Source organism: Cricetulus griseus, chromosome 8 (assembly GCF_003668045.3).
Source record: "Cricetulus griseus strain 17A/GY chromosome 8, alternate assembly CriGri-PICRH-1.0, whole genome shotgun sequence".
In the NCBI taxonomy this organism is placed as follows: Eukaryota; Metazoa; Chordata; class Mammalia; order Rodentia; family Cricetidae; genus Cricetulus; species Cricetulus griseus.
In genome coordinates this window covers 11,183,096-11,210,954 of record NC_048601.1, presented here as the reverse complement: position 1 = coordinate 11,210,954, position 27,859 = coordinate 11,183,096, and the positions used below count along the sequence as shown (strand labels likewise).

General features: G+C 45.2%; 1 protein-coding gene across 4 annotated transcripts in view; it reads left to right on the top strand.

Moving 5' to 3' along the window:
- The window catches only part of Dera (deoxyribose-phosphate aldolase), a 93,535-nt gene extending 67,564 nt beyond the window's left edge, over positions 1–25,971 (top strand). The window contains exons 7-10 of one of the 4 annotated variants that reach the window (XM_035448690.1): positions 8,112–8,224; positions 11,793–11,942; positions 12,167–12,223; positions 25,793–25,971. In XM_035448690.1, coding sequence (XP_035304581.1) covers positions 8,112–8,224; positions 11,793–11,942; positions 12,167–12,223 — 320 coding nt within the window. In that variant the 3' untranslated portion in view covers positions 25,793–25,971. Of the gene's footprint in view, positions 1–8,111; positions 8,225–11,792; positions 11,943–12,166; positions 12,259–25,688 lie in introns of all 4 variants that reach the window. The other 3 variants (XM_035448691.1, XM_027429931.2, XM_035448688.1) reach the window with 3 other exon arrangements.
- Positions 25,972–27,859: the final 1,888 nt, after the last annotated feature.

Sequence of the window (27,859 nt, the reverse complement as noted above, 5' to 3'; positions counted from 1 at the left end):
CTTACTAGAAACTGCCTATATCACAAATAAGATTTGTTCAGGAAATAAAAATGTATGTTTTTCCATTGTTAGTTATACTTTAAAATATAATCACATCTGAAGCTTATTATGCAGCAATAGCCCTAAGATATTATTTTTGTAAATGTACTACTTTGGTCTTAATACTAGTTTTTAATCTCTTCTTGTTTCTATGAAGTCTGAATGAGATTTTGAAAATTGAATAATAATTTGATCCGTTAATCTTTTGAAGCTAGTAATTTTATTTTCCTCTCTTTGCAGTCTCTGAGGCTCGCAAATGAATAGGGCTTCATTACTGCAGTCTGCATTTAATAACCATTATCCATTATCTTGTAATTAAGACTCCCTGTAACGAATCATGAGGACAATGCAAAAATACATAGTACATTTCTTTAATGAACTGGAAAATGTTCGTCTTGTTCTATTTAGTAATGAGTTGCTGAATAGTCATTAAATCCACTGGAGAATAGAGTTAGATGGATTTTGAAGACTGTCTTGAGTTTGTGGTTAATCTATTAGAATTAAAATTTCATCTTCTATTTTTATCAACAGCTGATTAGAAGTCATTCTGTTTGACCAAATTGATTAGAAGACCATATACAAGGGCAGCTGTTGTTTAATGAAAGTTTTTAATGAAACTGTACCATGGAGACTTGTAATTACAGGCCGCAGAAAAGCTTTGAGTAGCCTTAGACCACAAAAAAAGAATTGTGCTAAAGGTGCCAAATTAGGAAAATAAGAAATACAGTTTTATGTAACGCAGTGCATTTATTATTAATTTTAATTCCAACTCCTCACAGTTGAGTGCTGTTTATTGTGGTGCTTCTGACTTTTTCAGGCCTTTCTTCACCTAGTTTAGTCATTAGCTCATCTCATCAAATTTGTGCATCAGTTGTATGGCTTGTTTATGCTGATAGTGAGATATTTTCTCATAAAGTTTTGGCTCTTAAGCTGAGCACACCAAGGTAGGGTTGGCTGTGGCTGGGTTGACACTTGTTAAGGTAGGGTTGGCTATGGCAGGGTTCACATGCACTAATGTAGGGTTGACTGTAACTGGGTTCACATATGATCTGAGGCAGGGTTGACTGTGGCTGGGTTCACACATGCTCTGAGGTAGGGTTGACTGTGGCTGGGTTCACACATGCTCTGAGGCAGGGTTGACTGTGGCTGGGTTCACACATGCTCTGAGGCAGGATTGACTGTGGCTGGGTTCACACATGCTCTGAGGCAGGGTTGACTGTGGCTGGGTTCACACATGCTCTGAGGTACGGTTGACTGTGGCTGGGTTCACACATGCTCTGAGGCAGGGTTGACTTGGCGGGGTTCACACATGCTCTGAGGCAGGGTTGACTGTGGCTGGGTTCACACATGCTCTGAGGTACGGTTGACTGTGGCTGGGTTCACACATGCTCTGAGGCAGGGTTGACTGTGGCTGGGTTCACACATGCTCTGAGGCAGGGTTGACTGTGGCTGGGTTCACACATGCTCTGAGGCAGGGTTGACTGTGGCTGGGTTCACACATGCTCTGAGGCAGGGTTGACTGTGGCTGGGTTCACACATGCTCTGAGGCAGGGTTGACTGTGGCTGGGTTCACACATGCTCTGAGGCAGGGTTGACTGTGGCTGGGTTCACACATGCTCTGAGGTAGGGTTGACTGTAGCTGGGTTCACACATGCTCTGAGGTAGGGTTGACTGTGGCCAAGTTCACACGTGCTCTGAGGAAGGGTTTACTGTAGCTGGGTTCACACATGCTCTGAGGTAGGGTTGACTGTAGCTGGGTTCACACATGCTCTGAGGTAGGGTTGACTATGGCTGGGTTCACACATGCTCTGGGGCAGAGTTGACTGTGGCCAAGTTCACACGTGCTCTGAGGAGAGGCGACGGTGCTCTGGGCTTTTGGTGATTCTGAGGCAGCTGTATTTCTCTGAGGTAATTTTGTTTTAGCAAAGGGCAGGAAAAGTAATATTAAAATGAGAAATGAAACAAAAGTGTGCTTCTCTAGTCCCACCAGAGAGTTCAGTGTTCTCCAGCAATGGTAAAGTACCAAAGTAATACATTTTCTAAAATATTCTGTGTAATCTAATCTTGATTTAAAAAAAATGAATGAAAGTCAGTATCCTAAATGCCTGAACTAAATGCTGTGTGTTCTCAGTTGTCCTTTCTGATATCCAAAACAGACACTGAATGTAGCATCTGCAAACCCCAGAGTCATGTGATCACACTTCATGGGACCCCCAAGGACAGAAGCCAGATGTTTGCAGGTTCAGTGCTCTCTGTAGTAATGTAAGAAATGTTAACAGTAGCTTTGATGGAACCCAGGGCTTTCTGTATGCTGGGAAGTATTCCACCACTGAGTCATCCCCAGGCCAACAGCAGCTTCTCCTAATTCCATGTTTCTATGATCACTGTGCCCACTAAAGACTTCCTTAAGTAGAGGGTGTGCTTCGTCCTTTGTGCCTCTGAGGTTTTTGTCTGATGGCTGGGTTCTCTCACATACCTTCTCATCTTTCAATTTTGCCTGTCTTTTGGGGTCTGTAAGAAATGCACCCATGCCATGGATTTGTCTAGTTAGATGGATCAATTTGAACTCTGTAGTTCTTTCTGATCATCATATTTACTTGGCATATGGCCACAATATTCCTTTACATATACCATTGTGTATTCTGATTTCAGTTCATACCGTACTTCTAGGAAGGAAGAACTTGGCTGGATATGTGGCCTAACTTTGCCATTTGACCATGACGATAAGTTGATGGATGCTTCCCAGACTAAAATGTAAAGAGTGGTTAGGAAAGACAGAACCTCCAAAAACTTGAGGAGAATTTCAGAAGTTACAACACTTGTGTAATTCCAATACCAGAGAGAGGGAATAGAGAAAGAGATGAACTGTGTAAAGGCCACAAATGTTCCAAAATCAAGGGCAAGTCATAATCACAGATGTAGGCAAGTCAGAGACTGCCAAGGAAGACTGAAAAAAAGAAAACTTTCCCTAGTCATAGCATACGCAAATAGGAGAAAGCCAAACGCAAACAGGAAGTCCTGAAAAAAAAAAAAAAGTCAGAGGAAGAAAACACATTACCTACCCAAGACCAAGAAAATGACCTCCACAGACAAAGGAAGTGACCCCAGTGGACTGCCCTTCAGAAACCAGGTAGGCAGTGAGTGGAGAGTAGTGCTTATCAGTGGAGCTCTGTGACAGTGATGCTGTCCTTCTCCACAACAAAAGCCACAGGAGGCAGTGCAAGAAATCCTGCCCCACAGGAAGTGTTGAAATAAGGCCTTTAGGGGAACAACCACAAGCTCTGAATGAGTGACAGCAGGACTTTGATAGACCACAGGAACGATATAGGAACCCTTCATTAAAAGGTGAAGGCACTGGCAGTACCCACATAGTAGTGTAGTGTTATTTGAAGATGGACTGAGATGAATTGAGAAAATAACGAATTAAAAACACCAGGACAGTCTCTAAATAGTATATGAGAGAAATATAATTGCTGTGATGAGAGGAGATAAAACGAAGTCATGTAGAATGCTCAAGTAAGTCAGAGAAGACCCAAAAGGGGTGTGAAAATTAACAAAAACTAGAACAGATGGCAGAGGTATAAACATGGTAGATATTAATCCAACAGAATCAATAATCACTTTAAATGTTAATGGTCTAAATATACCAATTAAAAGAAGAGTCTTAAAAAAAAACCCTACTGAATGTTTATAAGAAATCCACCATAAAGACTCAAGGGGTTGGAGAGAAACACACTATGCTGACATGGGAGTGGCTGCATTAATTCCACACAAAGCCATCTCAAGAGCATGCTGAAGGCTTAAAGGAAAGGCATTGTATGCAGCAAATTGACTGTTACTTCAACAAGGTATAAGAGTCCTCACTCAGTAAGTCTGTTCTTAGGGGGAGACGGCTCAGTGAACAAGGGCACTTGCCTCAAGCCTGACCATCCAGTCCTGAGAACCTGCGTGGTGGAAAGAGAACCAGTTCCCACTAGTTGTCCTTTGACTGCCACATGTGAACCCTGGCATATGGCACACTTGTACCAATATGCTCTCTCTCTCTCTCTCTCTCTCTCACACACACACACACACACACACACACACACACACACACACACACACACACACGAGACAGATATTGGGGCTCAAGCTGAAGATAAGGGAAGCAAAACAGCCAAGTTACCAGAGAGCTCTTACCTCTAACAGGGCTGGGGCATCCCTGTTTTCAAGCTATAAACCCTGTGTTTTGCTCCCAGGGACCGTCCTCCTCCAGTGAAGCTCAGCACAGCCCTGTGTCGTTAACACTCTACAATCTTCTGAGGAACCAGGGACGAAACATTCACCATTCTGCACCATTTCCACAGACTCATGGCCATCTTGTTATAAAATACATTAATTCCAACTTTGAAAATCCCTACAGTCCCCTGCTGGAAGACCTAAAGTACTCCAAAACTCAAAGAAGTCCGGGAACTGAGCCCTGTGATGTCAAATGTAAACATAAAAGTTCCCATTGAAAAGAAAGGGATGGTGATACCAAGGACAGATGGTGGTACCAAAACAAAACTGAAACCCAGCAGGGGAAACATCACATCTGCAGCTCCATGTCTGGCTTCTAGGATCCCAATAGCATCGTGTGGGCTTCGCTGTCCACTGCTGTAGGCGCAGCCCATGTGGATTCTCTGCCGTGCCAGCTCTCCTTGGCAGATATTTCACGTTCCTAGAACCGCTAGCATCCTGGGTTCTAGACTGCAGTTTAATTACCTCTACAGCTTCATGAGCAGCTCACTCAGGAGCTGTGTCTGACCATGGCACATGTTGACTGCCTTGAGTAACTACAAGCTGGTCTCCAGGACCCCTCCCCCCGCCCATTTATTAGTATTCAGGCATCTGGACTGGCCTGTACTTCAGGTTTCTGACAGGATACATCCTCAGACATGTAGTAGTCACTATATTCCCTTATAAAAGGGCCCTGCCTAATCTCTCTCTCTCTCTCTCTCTCTCTCTCGCTCTCTCTCTCTCTCTCTCCCTCTCTCCCCTTCTTTGCCTGTCTCTCTGTCCCCTCCTATTCTCTTCTGCTGTTCCTGTTCCCTTTCCCCTAATTTAAAAAAAAAAAAATCTTTCTCTCACATGCTGCTTTTTAACTTACAACACTTACATGTCTGCAAAAGCAGAATGACATGGACACTGTCCCGTTCTGCTACCTCATCTCCTGCTACCTTGAGATGCCATTTGTCCCCCTTGCAACACAGCTGTATCTGTAGTGGCCTCTGTGTGCCTTTGTGACTAAATCTATGAAAACCCTTCCTCAGTTGGGTACCCACTCCCTTTAAGTGAATTTGCATTGTTGCATTCTAGAACTCTTGACAAATGGGGGCTTGCCTGCCTTCCTGGCGCCTTTCTTACTGTCCCAGGGCAAATCTCTTTAACAGGGAGTTATAATTACCATTGCCTTGTTTGCTCCTGTACTTTGATTTAAGCAGATTCAAGCGCCTTTCTTGTCCAAATTGTTTGTCTTTCCACTATTCTTTCCTCCCTTTCTCCCTGTAAATCTGAGTAAATACAGTGAACAATGGCCGTGCTACACTCTGCATGTCATTCTGTCTCAAAATTTCTTCCACCAAAAACAACAGGCAACGATTTTGGAATCCAGTCTTCCTTGGGCTTTCATGAAGGACATGATTTCCAGAAGCCTTTATGACCCTGGGAAACCCCATGAGCATGCTTTCCTGTTTGCATTTTTCTCAGCATTGGTTTTCTGAACTCCCTTCAGAACAGCAATGATTTCTGGCACTGAGAGCGTTGTGGGCTTTTGTCGGCCACATCCCCAAACTCTTCCACAGAGGTCCTACCTAGACCTCTGCTCCATCTGTGCTTGTATAATCCTTGAGGGATTTAGGTGTTTTCACACAGATTTCCTCTTTTGATGCCTCCATAATTTTTTTGGACCCCTTTAGAGGAAGATTGAATGTGCATGGCTACCATGAGAGCCAGAGCCAGACATCAGGCCTCTCCTAACCCTTCGTGTGATTCCTCTAGGGTTGCTGTGGTTTGGAAGGCAAGGATGTAGATTTGCTGTGTTTTTATTACCCATGCAGTGCCTTCATGGTATGGTGTCATGAAGATATATGTACTTGAGCCTTCACGGTGTGCGTCATGACAGCGTGTGTCTACTTGAGCCTTTCAGTACACAGAATAGTATCTTTTCGGTTGTTACTTCCTTCATGTTTTGTCGCACATTTCCTTGAGAGATTCTGAGAGACTCAAATTAACTTTAAGCATTGTGCCCCAGATTGTTTGTATGGGAACTGTGAATTTGTACCTAAGTGTGCCTGACAACCTCGTGCATGTTTGTTAAAGTCTGAGTCAGTCCACCTGTTGTGGGGACACAGAACATGGACTTCCTTTCATTCAAAAATATCCATTTAAACTGATAAAAAAAATGACCATATTAATGGGGTGAGCATGTGATGTCTCAGTACGTATAATCCTTGGGTAATAGTCAAATCCCTGTGACTGTGTTTTCAGTCATTTGTCATTACTTCATGGTGAAAGCACTCAAAGCTCACACTCCAGTTTTTAAAACCATGGGGATGTGATGCCACATACAGCATTGTAATGATAACTCTTTCTGCCAGCTGCCTGAGTTCCGCCACCACGATAGGGCCCCAAAATAACACACAGAGTCTTACATTAACTGCAATGCTGCTGGCCAATGACTAGGATTTCTCATTTGCTAGCTCAAGTCTTAATTATCAACCGTAGCCATTAATCTATCTATTTTATAAAGACTCATCGAGGACACCAGCGGAACTCGTCCTCTCTTCACAGGATCACATGGGTGGGGGGACACGGTACCATGCAACTTCAAGAAAGCTACGTAACTTTTCGGTGCCTCAGTGTCCTCTTTGAAGAAAGTGCTCGTGTCAGTACTTGGTAATAGTGGTAGGGACTGACTGTGCCGACGCCCATGAAGCACGAGGTGCTAGTCCCTCCCTGCCATTGTTACCTTTTATCTCCCTGTGTTGCTCTAATAAGTTAAGGAAACAGGCTCAAGATCCAAGAGAAGGAAGAAAACATCTGCAAACTGTCAACAGTACAGCATCTTTCATGAAGTCTCGTCTGTTGGGAGGCCTACTACTTCACTAAATACCAGCCTGTAACAGTTCTGGGGTTGTCACAACTGGGCCATGGGCTTTCTTTCCACTGAGTGTGAGAGAAGGAGGGGAAATGAGTAGGCACTCCACAGTTCTGTGGGAAAGATACATGGTAGTGAGCATAGGGCATAAAATTGTTTTTATTCATCTCAGTTATGCATTAAACAAACCAACTTGATTTTAATTGGCTGTGAAATATGGAGACAAGAATACCAGAGTCTATGAGAATCCATTGACTGTCTAATTTAATTTATCTGATGGTGAAGAAAGATAAAATTCTAAGAGATTATTTTCATTTTCATTTCATACGTGGGTGATGCGTTCTGATTACTCCCCCCTACTCTTCCTTATACCCCACCCTCCCTTCTATTTCCCGCTCCTGACACCCCCCCCCCAACCATCTGCACTTCCTGTCACCCCTTTCCTACATTGTGTCTTTGTGTTTGGTTTTGTGACCCACAGATTTTAAGCAGGGCCAAGCAACTATGGGTTTAGAACTGTCCCTTGGAGCCTGGTAGGCTTAGCCATGGGTAATCAACCCAAAACAATGACTGTCCTTCCCCAGAACCCCCCAGTAGCAAGAAGTTCAACAGGGAGGGGTACATCCCCATCCGTGATTGATGAATGATGGGCTCAGTCTTGTACAGGCCTGGTAGTGACAGCCTCTGCTTCTGTGGGACGTGATTGCAGTGACTGTGTTGTGCCCAGAAGATGGCAATTTTCAGCCCTTCTCCCTTTCTTCTGGCTCTTATATAAACAGAAATATTTTAAAGGTAGATTTTCATTTTAGTTTTTTCACATAATTACCAAAAAGTAAAGTTGTCCTTAGGGAGATGGGGGTTGGGGGAGGTTTGCACATAATTCACTTCTTTCAATGACTTAAGTATAAAAGTAAGTTTTTAATTAACCTGGGAGTTTTTCTTGCTTTTGTTTTAGGATCAGATTTTATTAAGACTTCTACTGGAAAAGAAACGGTAAATGCCACCTTCCCAGTAGCGATCGTAATGCTACGGGCCATTAGAGATTTCTTCTGGAAAACTGGAAACAAGGTACGGTATTGCCAGCAAATCTCCCTTCAAAGTGAAGAGAATGCTATTTATAACCCTCCTCACAGTCCGCAGGATAACGATAACGTCTCCCTGTGCAGAAGGTGTGAATGAGTCGCCTTTATTAAGATAAATGTTTAATTTACCTTTCATTACAAAAGAATACCTCGGTGGGGGAAAGTGTGTGATTAACAGTGAGTGTGAGTGTGTGCCTGTGTGATCAAGATGTAAACTCACTCTGTCCTTTTATTAACCCAAGACAATTTTAGCACTGACAAGAGATTCCTAAATGGGTTCTTTAAGGAACTAATTGTACTGCGACACAGAGCTTCTTCTTGCGAGGCGTTGGCCGGTGAAAACAGGTTAATGTAGAAATTTAACTTCCTCATGGAATGGAAAGAATCTCAGAGTAACATTTATTGAATGATAAGCTGTGGTGGTGATATGAAAAGTAGGCAGTATAATGGGAAGTAATCTTTCCCTGTCATTATTGAAGGACACACATAAATTGGTTTTTCTGTTGGGAAACCCCCGGTCCAGAAAAACTTATTACTTTTAATAATATGAGGTGAAGAGAAAATTCTCGAGGAGATGAACTTATTAAACAGAATAATGAAATACCACGAAACAGCAGGGAAATGGTAGCTCTCCGTCCTATAGCTCTTGAATTAAATATCCATTTTTTTTTAACGTTTTATGGTGGTTGGCCGTGCTGTTTGGGAGAGTGTTGAGCTGAGGAGAGTATATGCTAACTTTTGTCAGCTTTTCGAAGAGCAACACAGAATTTTTTGAAGCATACAAAGTTAAATGGGAAAATGCGTACGAAGTGTTTCTTAAAAACTGGATTTGGATTTTCTATTTCAAGTTGCTTGTCTAGTCACAAATTATCTAAGAAGGACTTTTTTTTTTTTTTTTTTTTGCCTAGCTGGAAAGGTGTGTGTGTGTGTGTGTGTGTGTGTGTGTGTGTGTGTGTGGTGTGTATGTGTGCGCGCACATGTTCGAAGGCGCTGATATAATAAGACTTCCCTCCCTGAGGGGCATCTTTTAAAAACCAGTATCTTACTTTCTGCCATCTCCTCCCTCAAGAAGACCTTTAATGCTTTGTCTACGGGATGGGATGTCTTTATGGCTTCACGAGTGACTATGGCTTAGATTTATTTTGGAATTGGAGACTTACATGGGCTATGCCCCTTGTGAGAGGAAATAACCTCCCGGAGTTTTCTCTGAATGAGCTCACATTGTTAAGCACAGGTAGGGAAAACACATTGTTACCGTTGGTCTCTCTGCACTGATACAAATCCAACAATTTAAGGAACATTGTTTTGTTCTCAAAGAAAAGCTGTGTAAGCAGCAGCTCATCTTCTTTCAGTGTGGCTGTCACCTCCTTTAGGCCCATGCCACTCATCCCTAAAGTCGTTTAGCAAACTGATTCTACTGAGTCACAGGTTTTTGATAAGGGTTAGCCTGAGAACATCAAAATTAGATACTCAGCTGGCCATGCATGTAGAATCCTGGGCTCCCAGGCTTGACAGCCATGGGTCTGGAAGAGTCCCTTGGCATCCATGTTCCATGAACTCCACCTTTAGGGGTAATGCATGCTTTTGGGAACCAAAGAAACAGTTCCCAAGTGGGTGACTGAGGGCCGTGCTAACCTGTGTTAGGGTGTAAACACAAATATGTCCCCTCCTAAGACAGCTCTCAGACAGCAAAAAACAGATCTCAGAGAACACAAGTGCTCAATGGTCCGGGCTGGAGTTTGGAGATGCATTTTGCTTGTCTTTGCATCCTTAATGGTTCTGTTCTTTCCCCACCTAGTAGCCAAATGGCCCACTTATCGTTAAGCAAAGGCCGAGTGCAAGACACATCCTGTTGTGTATGGTTGGGTATGCAACTGCAAGCCGGGCATGGCCTTTAAGTTGGTGATGGCAAGCCCAGGAGGCCATAGACTGTGGTTCCTCCTTCATTGATGTGAGCCATGTTATACGATGCAAAAGCCCACATTCCAGGCCATGCCTGGTGCCACCCCTAGGAAGCTGGGATTTTGTATATTGTAACTGATTTCATTGCAGATTTGTTTTCCATATTCTCTCGCTTGCAATGTATTAACTTGCACAAGCACTTCTTCTTGGGGTGGAGTTGCCGACGCTGACTTCTATGTCTAGGAAATCTTTATGAACACTGCCCACCTGACTTGCAGGAAGACTCCTCCCTCCCATGGCCGTGTGTGCTTCCTGTCGCTCACCTACTGCGTTTGTCTATCTGTTTGCCAGTCTGCAACAGTGGCTACAAGTATGCTCCTGCTGAGCTGGCTATCTCATGTATGATGAAGGCAGGGAACCCACTTAGGAGACCATTCATGACACTCTTCCCTGAAAGGACTGAGGGTAGAGAGAGGTAGGATGTGGATATCCTAGGATGTGAAGGCAGGCTTGGCAGGAACACGCCAGTGTGATGCTGCAATGGCTGGGTGGCTGCGAAGTACCAACACAATGGCAGTGGCTGTGTTCACAGTGGGATTTCCCGCTGACTAATGGGACCTTTCTTTCATTGGCTCCTTCTGCGTCCTGCCAGGGTGATCTATTGAAAGAGCTCTGAGCCCTTGGGCTGCACATAGAGTGGTTGGGCAGCTTGTGTGTATAGACTCATCTACTCTCTGCATAGTTACATTCCTGAGACAAGTGAATCCAGAGGCCATGAGGTTTTCTACACATGCAACCTGGGCTTTTCCTGATGGTATCAGACATCACGTAGAAACAACCAGCATCTATTGGCTGTTTGGACTGTGTCTTTTTTTAAGGATTTATTTGTGAATGCTTGCGTGCATGTGTGCGTGTCTGTGTATTTGTGTGCACCATGTGTGTGTGAGTTCCTGTGGAAGCCAGAAAAAGGCACAGGAACCCCTGGAGTGAGAGTCCCTCAACGTGAGTGCCGAGCAGTGAACTCAAGTCCTCTGGAAAAGCATGGGTCCCAGGTGGCTCTCGGCCTCTCAGCCACCTGGGACTGACTGCTTTATGGCCCTCCCTACAGACTTTCAAAAACAGTATGGCGTTCTTCTACCAAGCTTACATTAACAGTCTGCCTGCTTTGTAGAACCCTGTACCTATGGCCTCTGAAAAGAAGCCTGCAGTTAGGTCGATTAAAGTACCCGTCAGCTCTTGCTTGACAGCTGCCAGTTTGATTAGGTTGATCTTGTGGCCACACTGATCTGGCCTTAAATACAAAGTGACTTGCACCTCAAGATGCAGGCTCATTGGAAGCAGTGTAGACTGGATGAATACCTGTGGTGTATTTTCTTGTTTATTGACACTTTCCTTGGCTTCTCCAGATGTACACATTTAGTCTAGATGGTGGAAGTTTATGAGGTGAGATGTCCCCTCGTTCTTATCCCTTCAGAAGCAGTAACCCAGGCCCCATTGGTCTTGGAATTTTCAGGTAATGCTCTATTGATATAGGTATCTTTGCCGAAGTGAAACAGACTAAGAAGGAAAGTGTGACTCAATCCTGTTTCTTCAGGGTGCCCCTTTTGAAATCAGCCTGCTAATGATGGTTCCTCTTCTCTCCTCCCCCTCAGGTAGGCTTTAAACCTGCAGGAGGCATCCGCACCGCAAAGGAGTCCCTTGCATGGCTCTCTCTTATAAAGGAGGAGCTGGGGGATGAGTGGCTGACACCTGACCTCTTCCGGATAGGGGCCAGTTCTCTGCTCTCAGACATCGAGAGGCAGGTGAGTGGAGAGACCTTGTCCTTGGAAGGAGGGGAGGTTGACCCCGCAGAACCAGGGCTCCACCTCCTTCAAGCAGACCCGCACCTGCTAGAGGTCAGGTGCCAGTTGTGCTGAAGAGGTTGCGAACGCAGCGCCAAGTGGAATTACTATGGGCAGCAGGATGGCTACTATCTTATGTGTACGCCTGCGTAATTACTAACGGATGAAACTGGGCTTCCTCCTAGATATACCACCACGTGACTGGACGGTACGCAGCTTATCATGATCTTCCGATGTCTTAGGTCAGCAGCCAGCCCAGAAAAGCATCTTGCAACAAGTAAAAAAATATCTTTTGCATAATTGCCAAGGTTATGTAATTTAAGAATAGGTAACTGACTTTTCCCCCAATAAAATCTCCCCTGAAACTAACTCAAAAAAACCAAAAGAAACAAATCAATTTGAATCTGTATGTGGAACTCTGATCAAGTGAGGCTGAAATGCTCTTAATTATTAGGAGGTCTACAATTATTAATTTTATGAAGGTCTTCTCTAAACAACTCCAAATAAAGTGTTCCTAATAGCCCATACTGCAGCAAATTCTGAGGGGGAAATGAAGTTAAATGGCCCAAGACATGAGATTCTAGGGCAGGCAAGAGGACTTGGCCCAGGATGGTGCTTGCTACCAATCCTGACCACAAGTTCAGTTCTCAATAACTGCATTGTGGGAGGGGAAAGCCGGCTCCTGGAAAGCCCAAGAACGTGGAGCTCCTCCCTGGCTCTCACCTGAATTTCTGTGGTGGACCAAGGACTCTTTCAGTAATTGTTTTGCTAATGAGATTCTGATGTTGTTATGAGAAAATGTGAATACCACTGACTTTTTAAATTCAAAAGTCTCTGCTTATTTATTTTGTCTACTTTGGGCGGGGGCTTCTGGGCTGGAGCTTTGAAAATGCTGGGGCTACCACCTGCCTGACTTGGTGACGGTTGTTGTTTTAGTCTCTTTAAATTATTAAAAGAAAGGAAAAGCTGGGTGTGTGGTGGCATCTGTTTGTAACTCCACCACTGGCCGTGCAACTCACTGTGCAGTTACAGGCTTCTGCCCAAAATCCAGGCAGACAAAGGCTGGTCTCTGCTTCCCACACGTTTACGAATTGACCTGCACGTGTGTGTGTGTGTGTGTGTGTGTGTGTGTGTGTGTGTGTGTGTGTGTGTGTGTGTGTGTATGTGTGTGTGTGTGCAATGCACAGATGAATCCAAGATGGAGAAAGTAGCCCTGGCATAGGGATGGCGTGCTTGTGTGGCCTGTGAGAGAGGCCTTGGACCTGATACCTGGGACTACAAAAACAAGTAAATAATCAGCAAACCAGGTGAGGCTTGCTGCTCAGTCTGTGGTCCCTTTTGTGAGTCACCTTTAAGCAGCTAGGGACACAGGAGCAGAGCTGTGACATGTGACCGGCTTCATGCTTTGTGTTCTCCTTTGCTCTGTGGCTCCTCCCCCTTCCAGTGTCCTTGCTTGCTGACACCTCTGCCATGTTGTAGAACCTGAGCTTTTTAAAATGGCCTTTTCATCAAGAATCAATCAGTCCTCCCTCCTTCCCTCCCTCTCTCCCTCCCTCCCTCCCTCCCTCCCTCCCCTCCCTCCCTCCCCTCCCTCCCTCCCTCTCCTCCCTCCCTCCCTCCCTCCCTCCCTCCCTCCCTCCTTCCTCCCTCCCTCTCTCCCTCCTTCCACTCTTTCCCTCCCATGAATACCTTTCCTGTTAATCATGAGCAAAAGCACCAGCCTGAGTCAGTCTCCTGCATCATCTCCTGCAGATGTCTTAGCCCAGCCTCTGCCTCTGTCTCACCTTGGGACTTTGGTCCAGTCTGTGTGCATCCTTCGACCTCTGTCTGCCTCTATGAAGGGAAGGGGTGAGGGCAGGTGACTTAATCGTGCTTTCAGACCCAAGATCACATCACCCCAAGGATAATTAGAACAAATCCAAGAAAATGTTTTATGGCTAGAAAGAGAAAACACTTTGTACCGATCTAAATTAGAATTTGCCTCTCGGGAGTCAATTAAGCAATTCCCTCAAAGCACTTCACTAACTGTAAAGGAAACAACTAAAATAAGAACAGAAAAAGAAACCCTGCTTTCCCCAGCACTGTAGCAAAATGCTGACTCCTGGCTTGTGCTTAGCTCTGAGTGCCTTATCCAACTTCATAATGTGCTGGCCCTGGCGCTCGCCAGCACAGTGGCCAGTCACCTTTGGAGAAGAAACATTACGGAAAAATAATTGCATCCTATCACCTTCGGAGCTATTCTAATTTCAGTGGGGTTTCTCTTTTCCTCCCATTAAACCCAGCCGGTCATTTGGGGTTGACCAAGTGAACAGGCATCATTATCTTCAATTTTAATTTATATGAGGCATCCATAGAAACCGACCTCTGTGGACAGTTACAGATGCCTGCAGGAGATTAAGGCTGGAGAATCTCTCGAATCCATACGAAGCTGTTGAGAGTGGTAGATCCAAAGGTAATGTCACATTTGAGGGACAGTTTGTTCCAAGGACTTTGGGGTTCTTCTTGAGGCACTCCTGGGCCTTCTTATCCAATTCTTTATCTACATATTACACGGATGACTTTATTAGGGACATCCTAGCTGATGGAGATTGCTATTAAACACAAAGAAGAAGTCATTTCTGGGGTGACCATGTTTTGCTGCTGGGAGATCTGTGTACTTCAGAGCATTAGGGACAGATGTTTGCACAACCAGGAAATGAATGGCCAGGTTCTGTGTGAAAAGATTCAGTGAATAGGGACAACCTTCTTCTTCCCCTAAAATGGATACAGTGTTGCCATAAAGCATGGTAGGCCTAAACTGACTGTTCAAACTGTCCTATGGAATGGGGACTTGAAGGGACTTCAGGGAGTGGTGGAGTTCAACCCTGTCGTTCTGTACACGGGAGGAGACTGGAGTAGAAAAATCACACCATCAAGGTTACATTCAAGATTCAAGCCAGAGGTGAAGCTCTCTCTCTCTCTCTCTCTCTCTCTCTCTCTCTCTCTCTCTCTCTCTCTCTCTCTCTCTCTCTCACACACACACACACACACACACACACACACATTTGTGCACTCAGGATGCATGCCTTTATGCCTTTAAGGAGGGTCTCAGTGACTTCGACACCAGCCTGGTCTATGTGGAGACCACATGGAGAGTTCCAGGCCAGTCTGGGCTACATAGTGAGACCCTCTTTCAAAAACAATGTCAGCACTGAAGCCAGGGGGCCACATTACCACATCTTGAATATTTGATGGGATAGGGTCAGGCTTTTGAAATTGAATTGTTCTTGCTTGTTGATTCATCCTACCATTCAAAACCATAAGCTAAATTAAGTTTAGTCAGAGATTTGGTGTTTTAGAGGCCACCTCCACCTAGCCATTTGATTATGTGCTAGTGTGGTTGAGTTTTTCTGCTGATCATAAAGCCATAATTTTGGATGACCTGTAGATGTACATTTTTTTTAAGAGATTGTGTTTTGTTTAGGGAAAATTATTTGGATTCTAATTTGTGTGTGCATGGGGAGAAAATGGCTTGTGTAACCACAGAACAGTTTTATAATTATGAATTCTTTGCCCCATTCTGGACCATTTCAACGCTAATGAGAAATGCAGATGAATTAGCTTGCATGAAAAACACACTCAGAGAGAGCTGTGCAAAAAACAGTTATGATCTCTGGAAGTGTGTTGGTGTGGTAAGTAGTTGCTTTTAAGGTCTTGATCGAGCCAACACGTTACTATGTTGAGCATAGACAGTTTATAAAAGCCAAATCAGCTCTTTGGAAAAAATCAAAGTACAGTGGGAAATTGATACTCATTTCTCTTCCATCGACCAGATGGGTTTTGTGTGTTTGCTGTTTCTGACATAACACAAACAGGGACAGGAAGCAGAGATATGAAGAAGGACACTTTTGAATAGATCTTTGCCTTCAAAGATGATGAGATATTAGGCCGATTTTGTCACTGGAACAAGAATACAAGAGTATATCAATTTCCTGTGTTTTCCTGATCACACTCCATAGTCCAGTCTCCCAAAGGAAAATATGTGTTTTATAACCTCCACAGAGTGATCCTTTCCAGAAATGACCACAGATAACATCTGGCTGACACATAAAATTCGTAGTAAAAATAATCATTTTTAATTGCCTAAAACCTGCTCAGGAGAGAGAGTGGAGGAGCATCCATCTGGTCTGTTCTTATTTAATAGGACAAAAGAGGATCAGCTGCTTACTGCAATATACAGGAAATATGGTGACCTTACAACGAACTGAAACTTTCTAAAACAAAAGCAGTAAGAGCAAGGAGGAACCTGCAGGAAAGACAAGGTTAAAATTTGAATTCTTAAATAATAAGTCTTGGAGCGGGAGAGATATTCTAAACGGTTAAGAACACTCACTGTTGTTGCAGAGGACCTAGCTTCGATTCCCAGCATCCACGTAGTGGCTCAGAACCATCTGTAACTCCAGTTCAGGGAATCCAGTGCCCTCTTCTGGCTCCCATGGGCACCAGCTGCACACATGCACAGATATACATTAAGCAAAACACCTTACACATTAAATTTAACACAAGCCAAAAATGTTAGTTTTATGACATTCATTTTTCTGGAGGAAATTTGGGAAATGTTCTCAATTCATTTAAACAATAACATGATGCTGTATTAACGTAATGTTATACTTTACTCCCGTGATTGACAGGGATGAGAAAGAGCTTGAAAAACTAGCTAAAGGTAAAGGAGCTGGGCATATAGCCCACTTGGTAGCATGATTGCCTAGCAAGTGTAGAACCGTGGATTCTATTCCCACCACCTCATACACCAGGAAAGTACTCGGGAAAGAAGAGGCAAGAGGATCGGAAGTTGAAGTTCATCCTTGGCTGCATCCAGGGTTTGCTGTCAGCCTGGGTTGTATGAGATACTGTCTCGGAATGAAGAAACACCTGGGCGTTTTTTACCTGAGAAGACCCAAGTTTCCTCCATAACTGATGATCCCAGGAGGCTTCTGTGTTCAATTTGAGCAAGGGAAATGAAATTAGATGGATTCTGAAATGTGTCATCAAGAAGCAGTGCTCCTTGTTGTTCCTGTCCCCCAAGTAGATTGTCCTTTTACTGGGGCATCTTATGCTGCCAAGAGAGTGGTTGTCAAATGCTAGTAGCAGAAATACTGGTCTTTCATAAGACAGGGTTGGGGCCCCACCTAAGGAGTCTGCAGTTCAGGACTGGAAACTGAGAGCTTGCCAAGAGATGCAGACAGTGATCCTGGTTTGTACTTGAGAACCACCTGCCTAGGAAGGCTTGCCCTTAAGGTCCCAAATCAGTGAGTACATCCTTGAGCCAGCCAAACTGACTGGTTGGGGGCTTTATCTCCCAACTCCAGGAGTGAGTGTTGTGTGTGTTACCCTATTCATCCTAGCCAAGAGTAGGAGAGGGAGCAATGGTAATGACATCATCCCTTAATCCCTTCACAGTGGGCCATGAACTTGATTTCACTTTGGGCTTTCAAAGCAAGCGCTGGAGCCTAGAATAAACACTTTAGACATGTTTAGAATCATTATCCTTGAAATCTCCAAAGAGTCCCAGCATACCAGCGCAGTGAGATTCAGCTGTGCTTCATTTTACCAATTTGGAATGCTTTAGCTTTTGATGATTCAAGTGTAGTCAGGTGCTTAAAGCCGAGCTTTATTCTAACAGACGCCATCCTTTAACTTACATTTGGGATAGATCACACACTCTAGGGATGCCATGCTTCACAGACAGGTGGCTCTTCGTTTGAAGGTTCTCGGTGGGGAACCCCCCAGAGCGTATGGAAATATTAGGTGCTTAGTGTGCTCAACACGAGAGTTTTTCATTTGTCTTTTGCTTTTTTAGCGTGTGCTCTGTCAGTGCTGTGCATAGCTGTGAACGGTTTCCAGTTCTAAACAACGGTATTCTACCCGGGGGCATGTGCAGAAAGGTTGTTTAAAGTTTGCTGAGCATTGTACAGAATGTTGGACATGCAGACAGCCAATTAAGAACAGTGTTCGAACCATTCCTTCAAACTGCAGTGGTTGCCTTGGGCACTTGGCCCTGGAACTGCCACAGTTGCCAAAGACGGCTTCTCCGTATTGTTCTGTTGGGTACCAGGTTTCTGGGTCATCAGTCCAGTGCCTAGGGATTAAGTCACCTGCCTGCATCCCGGCAGCCCAGGAGGGTGGGGAGGCGCATCCTGCCTGCCGTTTTGAGGATGAAGCACATTAGATTTCTAATGTTGATTGTCAGCTACAGCGTAGCGCAGTGGTGCTGGGCAGAGGCTTATGCTTTTGTGGTAACAATGCTAAGTGTTGGGCAGTTGCGCTGCTGTTCGCTGGAGCGGAACTCTTAAAGCTGCCCCTCATCTCTTGGCCCCGTGCGTGCAGTAAGTTCTGAGAAGTCTTATGAAATTCTTTTTAAGGGGACTTTATCAGTGACATTTACATTTTTATTTCCTTACACAGCTATCCGTTGGCTTCTGACCCAGAGTTATTTCCCCCTAACCCCCGCCCCAACACTATTCCTCTTAAACTCACCAAACTGTTGTTCATTCTGTAAGTTTCACGTTAAGTTCATTAGACTTTGAAGTGAGCTTAAGCTAAACTTCATGATTGCTCCATATCAGTAATGTTACTATCATCTGTTCCACCAGGTGATATTTATTACCATCTGTTCCACCAGGTGATATTTGAGTCAACACATCCAGCTATCACTCTTTGCTCCAAACCTTTGCTATCATTTTTCTGTGTTATCATGCCTTTTAAAATGGCTTCTTATTACTAATTATCATTATATTGTTATTTGAGAGACTGTGTTTGAGCACATGTGTGTGAGTGCCATGGTACACATTTGGGGGCCAGAGGCCAGCTTTTAAGAGCAGGCCCTTGCTGGGTGGTAGTGGCATACGCCTTAGACCCCGACACTTGGGAGGCAGAGACAGGCAGATCTCTGTGAGTGTGAGGCCAGCCTGGTCTATAGAGAAGTGAGTTCCAGGACAGCCAGGAATGTTCCACAGAGAAACCTTGTCTCAAAAGACCAACACCAAAACAAACACCAAAAAAAGAGTATGTTCTTGCCACCCTGAGAACTCAGGTCTTCGGGCTTATATCCCAAGCATTTTCACCTGCTGAGCCCTTACTAGAGCTTTTAATGTTTGCATTCTGTTCTGTGGTCACAATTCCCATAATTGTTTGTACTGCGTCCTAAAGTTCAGTGGAATCAGCATTATTCAACTCTGTATTTCATTGTACCCCGAGCCGTCTCTCATCTCTCATCTCTCACTGAGCCATCTCTCTGCCTGTTCCTAATCTGAGTGTTCCTGTTCTCTCCCCCCTTTACTGTCCACTCCAGTTCTTTTGGATGATTTGGGGGGTATGTTTTAATATACTCTTATCATGCCTGCCATTCTGTCTTTCTGTGTTTACCACAGCCTGCTTGTTGCTGGTTTAATGCTTGTTCCCGGTTTAATGCTTGTTCCCTGGTATCTACCAGGTTGTATTTCATTTCCTGATGTCTTGCCTTAGCTGTCTTCGACCCTTGTATACTTGCTATAAGCTCTTGCTTTATAGGTACGGTAGCTTTATTTGTTTGTTTTGTTTGAGAGGCCATTTTTGATTTATAATTTGATCTTCACTATGGAGATGTCTTTTCTAATGAGTGTTCGTCTCCCCTTCTGTCTGTTTCCTACTTGATTTCCTTGTAGTGGCTTTGCATCATTGCCCATTTTTGGCATTTTTTTTCCCCCAGCTGCGAGTTAGAGAAGTTTGTATATGGGATGCGTCTCATCCTAGTGGGAATTCTTGTGTTCAGACACCCTCCTTATGGCACACAGTGATGTGGTGTGGTGCATTCCTTGTGCCTTAGCTGTCCCCCAGCTGCCAGAGAGCAGCTCATGACAACTCGCCAACCAGCAAGCAGCCATCCTCAGGAGCTGGCTGCCTCCTGAATGCAAGCTCGCTAGATGATTTTCCTTGTAGCTTCACCTCTCTTCTACGATGCCAGAGGGATCCAGGAGAAATCTCTGCTGCCAGCCCTCATGGCCTATCCAAAGCAGATCTGGCCTGTCTTCATAGTGTATGCCACCTACTTTGACGTGCTGCCTTTCTGGCCAAGGAGTGAAAGACCCCCCCGAAGAGGTACTTTCGTAGAGGGAGACCCACACCCAGGAATCAGCGAGGCCACGAACTGGATGCAAAAAACAAGAGGCTTTATTGGAGACGCGGGTACCCGGGGCGACTTAGCTTCTGTATGGCTAAGCGCCCCGAGCCAAGGGAAAGGGGTCCTTATATAGGGAAAAAGGCGCAAGCTAGGAGCAGGGATTCGATTGGATAATTCTAATGAGGCATTATACAGAGCTATTCCCATTGGTCAATGTATATGAGGCGCTATACAGGGTTATTCAAATGAGGCAAAGTACAGAGTTATTCAAATGAGGTGAAACACAGAGTCTTTCAAATGAGGCGAAATACAGAATCATTTCTATTGGATGGTTCAAATAAGACACAGAGCCATTCCAGATCAGCATATTCTCAAGGTCTGGTGTCTGGTACAACAGACTCAATTCCCCCTCCCTCCGCATCCAGATGGCTGACCTTGGGGGCGGAGACCTTGGGACGGAGTGTTTCTCATCGGGCGGGGCTCAGGGGCAGGGCTCCAGGCCGGCTCCCTTGGTGTTCGTTCTCGTGCCGGCCCACCTGGTGCTCGTTGCTCGGCCCCAGCCTACCTGGTGCTCGTTCTCGGGCCTGCCCATCTGGTGCTCGTTGCTCGGCCCCAGCCCCGAGGCTCGGTGCCAGGCGGGGCGGGCCGGGGGCGCGAGCCCTGCCGGGGTGAAGGCTTGGGAGGCCCCGGCAGCTTCGGGGCAGGGGGCTCAGGGGCATTTCGAGCGGGTCTTTCATTCCCCCATTTCTCTTGTAACTGAATGGAATCTTCCATTCAGAGGTCTCTGGTTAGGTCTTTCTCTAAGCTTGGCCATGCTGCCTCTAACTATTCCTGTATGGTCTGTATAGGACTACCTCAGAGAGTGATGTTAAGGATTTCTCGAGTGCATTGACTGACTCTTTTAGGACCTGGATATCTGTGTGCATGGCTTGCTGTAGAAGTTTGAAATGATTAATTCCCTATGCCGGCTGCTATGCCCCCCACTGTTATCCCTCCTAATAATAGGGCCACGGTAAAGGATATTGGCTCCCTCTTATATCGGGTTGATTTCCCTAATACGCTGTAAAGGAAATAAGGAGAGGCATAGAGGTGATACCGGTGGAGCCCTTTTGCCATCCTCTGGTTACCTGAATCTTGTCCCATGAGGATGAAGGCTTCTAGTGAGCATCCCCTGTCGTTTCGCATCCCCATGCAAGGGAGTTCCTTTTGACATAGCATTCCAACCAGGGAAAATGGACGGCGAAATTTCTTTCCAAACTGCTTCCTGCTGACTTTGGGACGAAGTTAGGGACCCCAGAAGGTTGAAATGCTAGTCAAAAGCAAAAAGGAATTTTAGGCAATGGGGAATCCATCAGGGGCTTCTGGTTAGCAGACACTGTTGTAGAGATAGGGGGTGTCCACATCAGCAGACTGGTTCACATCCATAGCAAGTCCAGGGCTCGCCGTCTACTTGGAACAGCTAGTAGTCCGCAACTGATATTCAGATGTCTGTCAGAAGCAGAAACCTGTTTAAGACATATTTAAACTAGGAACAGAGGTTAAAACTTATTTATTGAAGCCCACAGTGCAGAAAAAGCAGATATCTGGATATCTGTTCAAACAGCAAGAACATATTTATAACTTTGAGTCTTAGCAAGAACTACAGATTTGGGCTATAAGCATGTACATTTCTCCTCTGTCCAGAGAACCGGGTATGGATTGGACAGAGGTGCCTTTGGCCTGATGAATAGCCCTTTAAGTTTGTACTTAGATGACAACCAAAATAAACTTAAAAACCTTGAGCTTGTGCCTGAACAGTAGATAGTCATTATTTTATCAGCTAACATACTGACTAGTCTATAGTGGATCTGACTGTCTGATGCTGTCAAGCTGACAACCAGTAATATTTCAGAGATCTGAGAAGGGTATATTTTATCCGAATCTACTAAAAAGTGACAGAAGCCAGTTAGAAGCAAGTCCATATACAGTTAGCCAAACCCAAGTTTCTCCATTATCGTTGGAGGCAGGTGTCTCAAAGAACAGCAATCTTCGCCAGGCCTATATTGTGAGAGGTTTTATTTTCTCTCTGTGGAAGAGGGACATGGAAAAGACTGACCTTGTTTTGTCTAGGCAAAGGGGTACAATCAATTTTCCAGTGTCCAGCAGCTTTGTCCACAGTCTCGGCCAGGTTCTGGCAGGCGGCAGGTTTCATATCTGAGCATCTCGCTCACTGGTCCAGGTGCGGGAACCGAGGTGCCTCGTAATCTTTTGGAGATTTTGGGTCATTGTCAGGATCTGGCAGTCTGTCTGACATTATAACAATTTAAATGCCATATTCTGAAGATCTCTGAAGCATTAGAGGTCTGTTTGTCTGTTTTAATTACTTGCCTTAAGCATACATTAAGTATCTACAGGTGGCTAGATAAGGTCTTATTTCTGTAAATAATCAGCACCTGCTCTAGAGTCTCCTGGGTTTCCTTCCTCCAGCGTTCTTCTCTTTCTGTCTGTGTTTCCCTCTTATTAAAAATATATTCTGCTTCCTTCAACAAATCTTGGAGTGTATATCCCTGTAAATTTCCTAGCCTTTGAAGCTTGTTTCTTCTGTCCGGGGCTGATTGCCAAATAAAGGACATAGAAACGTTGGTGGCCTGACCTGGATCTTCCGGATTATAGGGAGTATACATCCTGTACGCCTCTTTTAATCTCTCTAGAAAATCGGCAGGTGATTCCTCCGCACCCTGTATCATCTGCTTCACCTGGGCCAAATTAGTGGGTCGGCGTCCAGGGCAGGCACATCTAAGTGCCAGGATTCCTTAAACAGTAGCTTAACTTCTTTCTTAGGCAGGGTTTTTCTGTGACTTGTAACAACCTTTTCTCTGACCTTTGACAACTTTCCTCTGACCTTCGACAACTTTCCTCTGACCTTCTATAACTTTTCTCTGACCTTTTACAACTTTCCTCTGACCTTCTATAACTTGCTTTAACCCTCTGTAACTTTCTGTGACCTCCAACAACTTGTTTTAACCCTCTAACTTTTACCGCTTGCTTTAACTCTTTATCCTACCTTTTAGTTCATTTCTCTGACTCTCTTAGACATTCTTAGACAAGTTTCCTTTTTCCTTTCCCTCTTTATTATTTAAGTCTCCTACATTTTTTTTCATTTCTCAGTTAACATCAAAATTTTATCAAAGTCCTTTTTACAGTTCTTAATAACTTTAAGGCCGTTTAGATGTCCTGGCGGGGGATCCTCAGTCAATTCTCCCGGGAGGAGTACCTCAGGTGTTTGCGTTTATGCACATCAATTACAAAACAAAGGCCAAACAACACAGAACACAGAACAGGTTTTCGCAGCGCGGTTTCGACAGAGAGTCGAAAGGAAGAATTGAGAGGGCGGGGGTCGAAGAAGGGGGCCCTCCTTCTTCGTCCCCAGTAAAGATTGCAAATCCCTCAAGCCGAGGGCCTTCTCCAAAGAGACTGGGAAGATGTCCAGTCATAGATCTAGGTTCAAAGTACAAATCCCTCACGCCGAGGGCTCCAAAGTACAAATCCCTACAAATCCCTCACGCCGAGGGCTACAAACGCTACCAGGACGTCTCCTGGAGCCGCGGTCGGGAGTCCGAACTCGTCAGTTCCTCTCGGAGCCGCCAAATACAAATGTACACAGCTGTATACTACAAACGCAAGCGCAATTCACAAGACAGACTCAGACCAGACAAGACAAAACAGCGGATCCGCACAACACTTACCTCCCAAACGTGGGTCGGTGGTCCCTGAGTGGGGGTCTCTATCCCGGACGAGCCCCCAAATGAAAGACCCCCCGAAGAGGTACTTTCGTAGAGGGAGACCCACACCCAGGAATCAGCGAGGCCACGAACTGGATGCAAAAAACAAGAGGCTTTATTGGAGACGCGGGTACCCGGGGCGACTTAGCTTCTGTGTGGCTAAGCGCCCCGAGCCAAGGGAAAGGGGTCCTTATATAGGGAAAAAGGCGCAAGCTAGGAGCAGGGATTCGATTGGATAATTCTAATGAGGCATTATACAGAGCTATTCCCATTGGTCAATGTATATGAGGCGCTATACAGGGTTATTCAAATGAGGCAAAGTACAGAGTTATTCAAATGAGGTGAAACACAGAGTCTTTCAAATGAGGCGAAATACAGAATCATTTCTATTGGATGGTTCAAATAAGACACAGAGCCATTCCAGATCAGCATATTCTCAAGGTCTGGTGTCTGGTACAACAGACTCAATTCCCCCTCCCTCCGCATCCAGATGGCTGACCTTGGGGGCGGAGACCTTGGGACGGAGTGTTTCTCATCGGGCGGGGCTCAGGGGCAGGGCTCCAGGCCGGCTCCCTTGGTGTTCGTTCTCGTGCCGGCCCACCTGGTGCTCGCCCTCGTGCCGGCCCACCTGGTGCTCGCCCTCGTGCCGGCCCACCTGGTGCTCGTTGCTCGGCCCCAGCCTACCTGGTGCTCGTTCTCGGGCCTGCCCATCTGGTGCTCGTTGCTCGGCCCCAGCCCCGAGGCTCGGTGCCAGGCGGGGCGGGCCGGGGGCGCGAGCCCTGCCGGGGTGAAGGCTTGGGAGGCCCCGGCAGCTTCGGGGCAGGGGGCTCAGGGGCATTTCGAGCGGGTCTTTCAGGAGTTGGAAATTGTGTGCGACACTGAGTAGGGAGAGGGGTTATGTGTTAAGTGAAGAAGATTCTAGTTCACTTTGGAGTCGTGGAAGCAACAGCAACTCTTAAAGCCAAGCATGCTAAGAAATGGGGGTGGAGGCTCAGGCCTCTGTTTATTCAGTATCTCACCATCAGATAAAGCTTATCTTTTCCACTGAAATGTGGAGGGGGATAATAAATAAAATTGATCCTGGCAAGAGTGTATGTAGAAACGGTTTGATATATTTCTCCTGACCACCATAATGCCACTAAAAAAAATAGGCTTTTAGCAATGAAAATCTCTTTTATAAAGATAAAGTTTGAGCTAGAGGGAGGGAGAGAGAGCAGGGAAGGGAGAGGCACAGAGAAAGAGAGAGGAAGCAGGTGGACGTGCAGGACTGACTGCTTTGGGGGTTAATGCTCTCCTTCCACTGTGGGTCGCAGCAGCGATCAAACATGGGCTATCTGGTTTGCCAGATAAATCTCTGACATTTTGCTGACCTACTGACCTAATCTCTATTTCTCTCTCTCTCTCTCTCTCTCTTTCTCTCTCTCTCTCTCTCTCTCTCCCTCTCCCCCCCACCCTGTGTGTGTGTGTGTGTGTGTGTGTGTGTGTATTGTGTACACAGGTGTATGTGCAGGTGTGTGTGTTTTGTGTACACAGGAGTATATGTGTATGTGTGCAGGTGTGTGAGTGTTGTCTACACGGGTGTATGTATGCAGGTAAAGGCCTGAGGTTAACCTTGAGTATCTTCCTCACTTAACCTTTTCCTTATTTACTTATTTATTTAGAGTCTGGGTTTTCATACTAAACATGGAGCTCAGTAATTTGGTTTGACTGATCCCAAACCCTAGGGTTCTTCCCACCCCAGGCTCAGCCAGTGCTAGGATTACAGGCTTACACTGTGCTGTTATGCTTGGCCTTTCTTTTCTTAAACAGGCTTCCTGGGGGATTGAACTCAAATCTTCATGCTTGCACAACAGCAATTTGCCAATCAAGTCATCTCCCCAACACACAAATCTAATTCTGTGTATCGTGCACAGGCTCCTGCTCCTCGGGTTCTACCTGCTGGGCCTCCTCTCAGCTCATCTGCCAACCAAGCAATATCAGAAAAGAAGGTGCAACATCAAAAGGCATTTCTCATGTCTGATGCCGTGGCAACTGGTTTCTATGATTCTTCTGGTCGTTCTTATAATAAAATCATCAGCTTGTGTCTTCCTGATTCCCTCCTTTATTTAGCAGGCACGTTATGATGCCACAGGAGGCAGGGTGGGGCAGCATTTGGCTCCTAGGGGTAGTCTTCCTCAGGCTGCTGGACTGATGCCTAAACTGGAAGGTTGCAAGTCTAGGATTCTGGCATCCAGTGGGGCGGAAACCCATCAGTGAGGGCTCTCTGCATCCACACGCTTAGGCACAAGCTTCGGGTGGATATAGCTACGTAGGAGTCCAGGCTTGAACTGGGCAGTCACTGAATGAGAAAATTGGAGCCAATAGCAAGCAAAGGAAGCAGGACTGGGAAATCCAGTGATTTGGGTGCTTTGTGCATCCTTCCTTCATGGGAACAGCACATTAGATCCAAGCCTGGGGACATCACATTAGATCCAGGCCTGGGGACAGCATGTTAGATGCAGGTCTGTGAAGGGCTGGACTCCAAGAAGCTACTCTTATATCTGTGTGCTTTATTGCCCATGCAGTGTGGGGACTCTGGAGTTTGCCATATTTTAATTCTGAAGGGAAGATGAGAGAAATGGTCCACTTTATCCATGCATTATTTTCTTATTGCTGATCTTGCTTAGGCAAATTGTACATGGATAGAAAAATTGTTTTGAAAACCATTTTTATTCATTAAAGTTACTCATTTGGGTAAACCAATAAAAGCATCTCTTTCCCTCACCTTCACCCTCTCTCTTTCTCTTTTGATGTTGACTCTCTGTTCTGAGTGACAGCAAAAGTAACTGTATATTTGAAATCTTTGAAATAGGTTTTAATGTGTTTGGAATGAATTAAGAGCTAAAGTGCAAAATCCACTCCGTTTCGTGGTTGCTGAGTTAGTTTCACTTCCCAAGCTTTATGGAACTCCAAAATACGGTATTAAATTCTGTCTTTTAAACCGAAGACAGTATCTATGTCGTGTACTGATTATAGCATTTGGCACACCTGTAGCAAGGTTTGGCAAAGACAAGGCATCACAGTTGTGTAAATGCTTCTTTGTGAGCTTTAAAAATTGGTTGAATATTTGGGGGATATAATATACTAGAATCGTGCAACCTTGGTCTTATAAAAAGAACTTCACTTGGTAAGTTCAATACATATATGCTTGGTATTCATACCACAAATTTGTCTTTTTTTATTATTATTATGCCATTCCAGTTGAGCATGGTGGCTCATACTCTTAATCCTATAGTTTAGTAAGCTGAAGCAGGGGAATTGCAAATTTGAGGTCAACCTGGGCTGCTTGTCTCAAAGGGGTGGGGCTGGGGCAGGGCTGTTGCTGCCTTTCCAGTTTGAAAAACATTTTGCTTAGGTGAGACAGTATTTAACAGGTTTATGTATGGTCCATAAAGTCCACACCCAACATCAGTGTCTAGCGCATCCTGACTACCCATTAGATGTGTATTTCAAGTTTATTGGGGCCATATTTGCTCGGTAGCAACTGATCGTTTATTGTCCATGTAGTGTATGGTGAGTGCTGTTCCCTGGAGTTGCTCTGTGTGAGCTATTTGGTAGTCCAGTAAACCTGTGAAGTCTGTGTGCTATGACCCTCACTTCACACATGAGGTAATGGAAGGAGGCTTGGAGAAGTGTTTCGTGACGCTTTGAGAGTCTGTTAGAGAGTCTCCATTGAAGTCCCACCAAAGAAGAGTTAAAGTGTCCTCACACCACACAGGTAGAGCTGGGATTTGGGCCTCTTGCAGTGAGGGTGGTGTCTGTGTTTCCACCTCTTCCTGCAGACTATGTGTCCCTTACTGTGGCAAGTGGGGCGTTGTACCACACTTCCAAGACTTTCAGAGGGCAATAGCCACATGCCCAAGTCAGTTCCTCTAATCCATCCTCTGTGGTCTAGCATGGAGATAGGAAGGAACAGTGCCAGGGAGGTCTGCAGTGAGCTA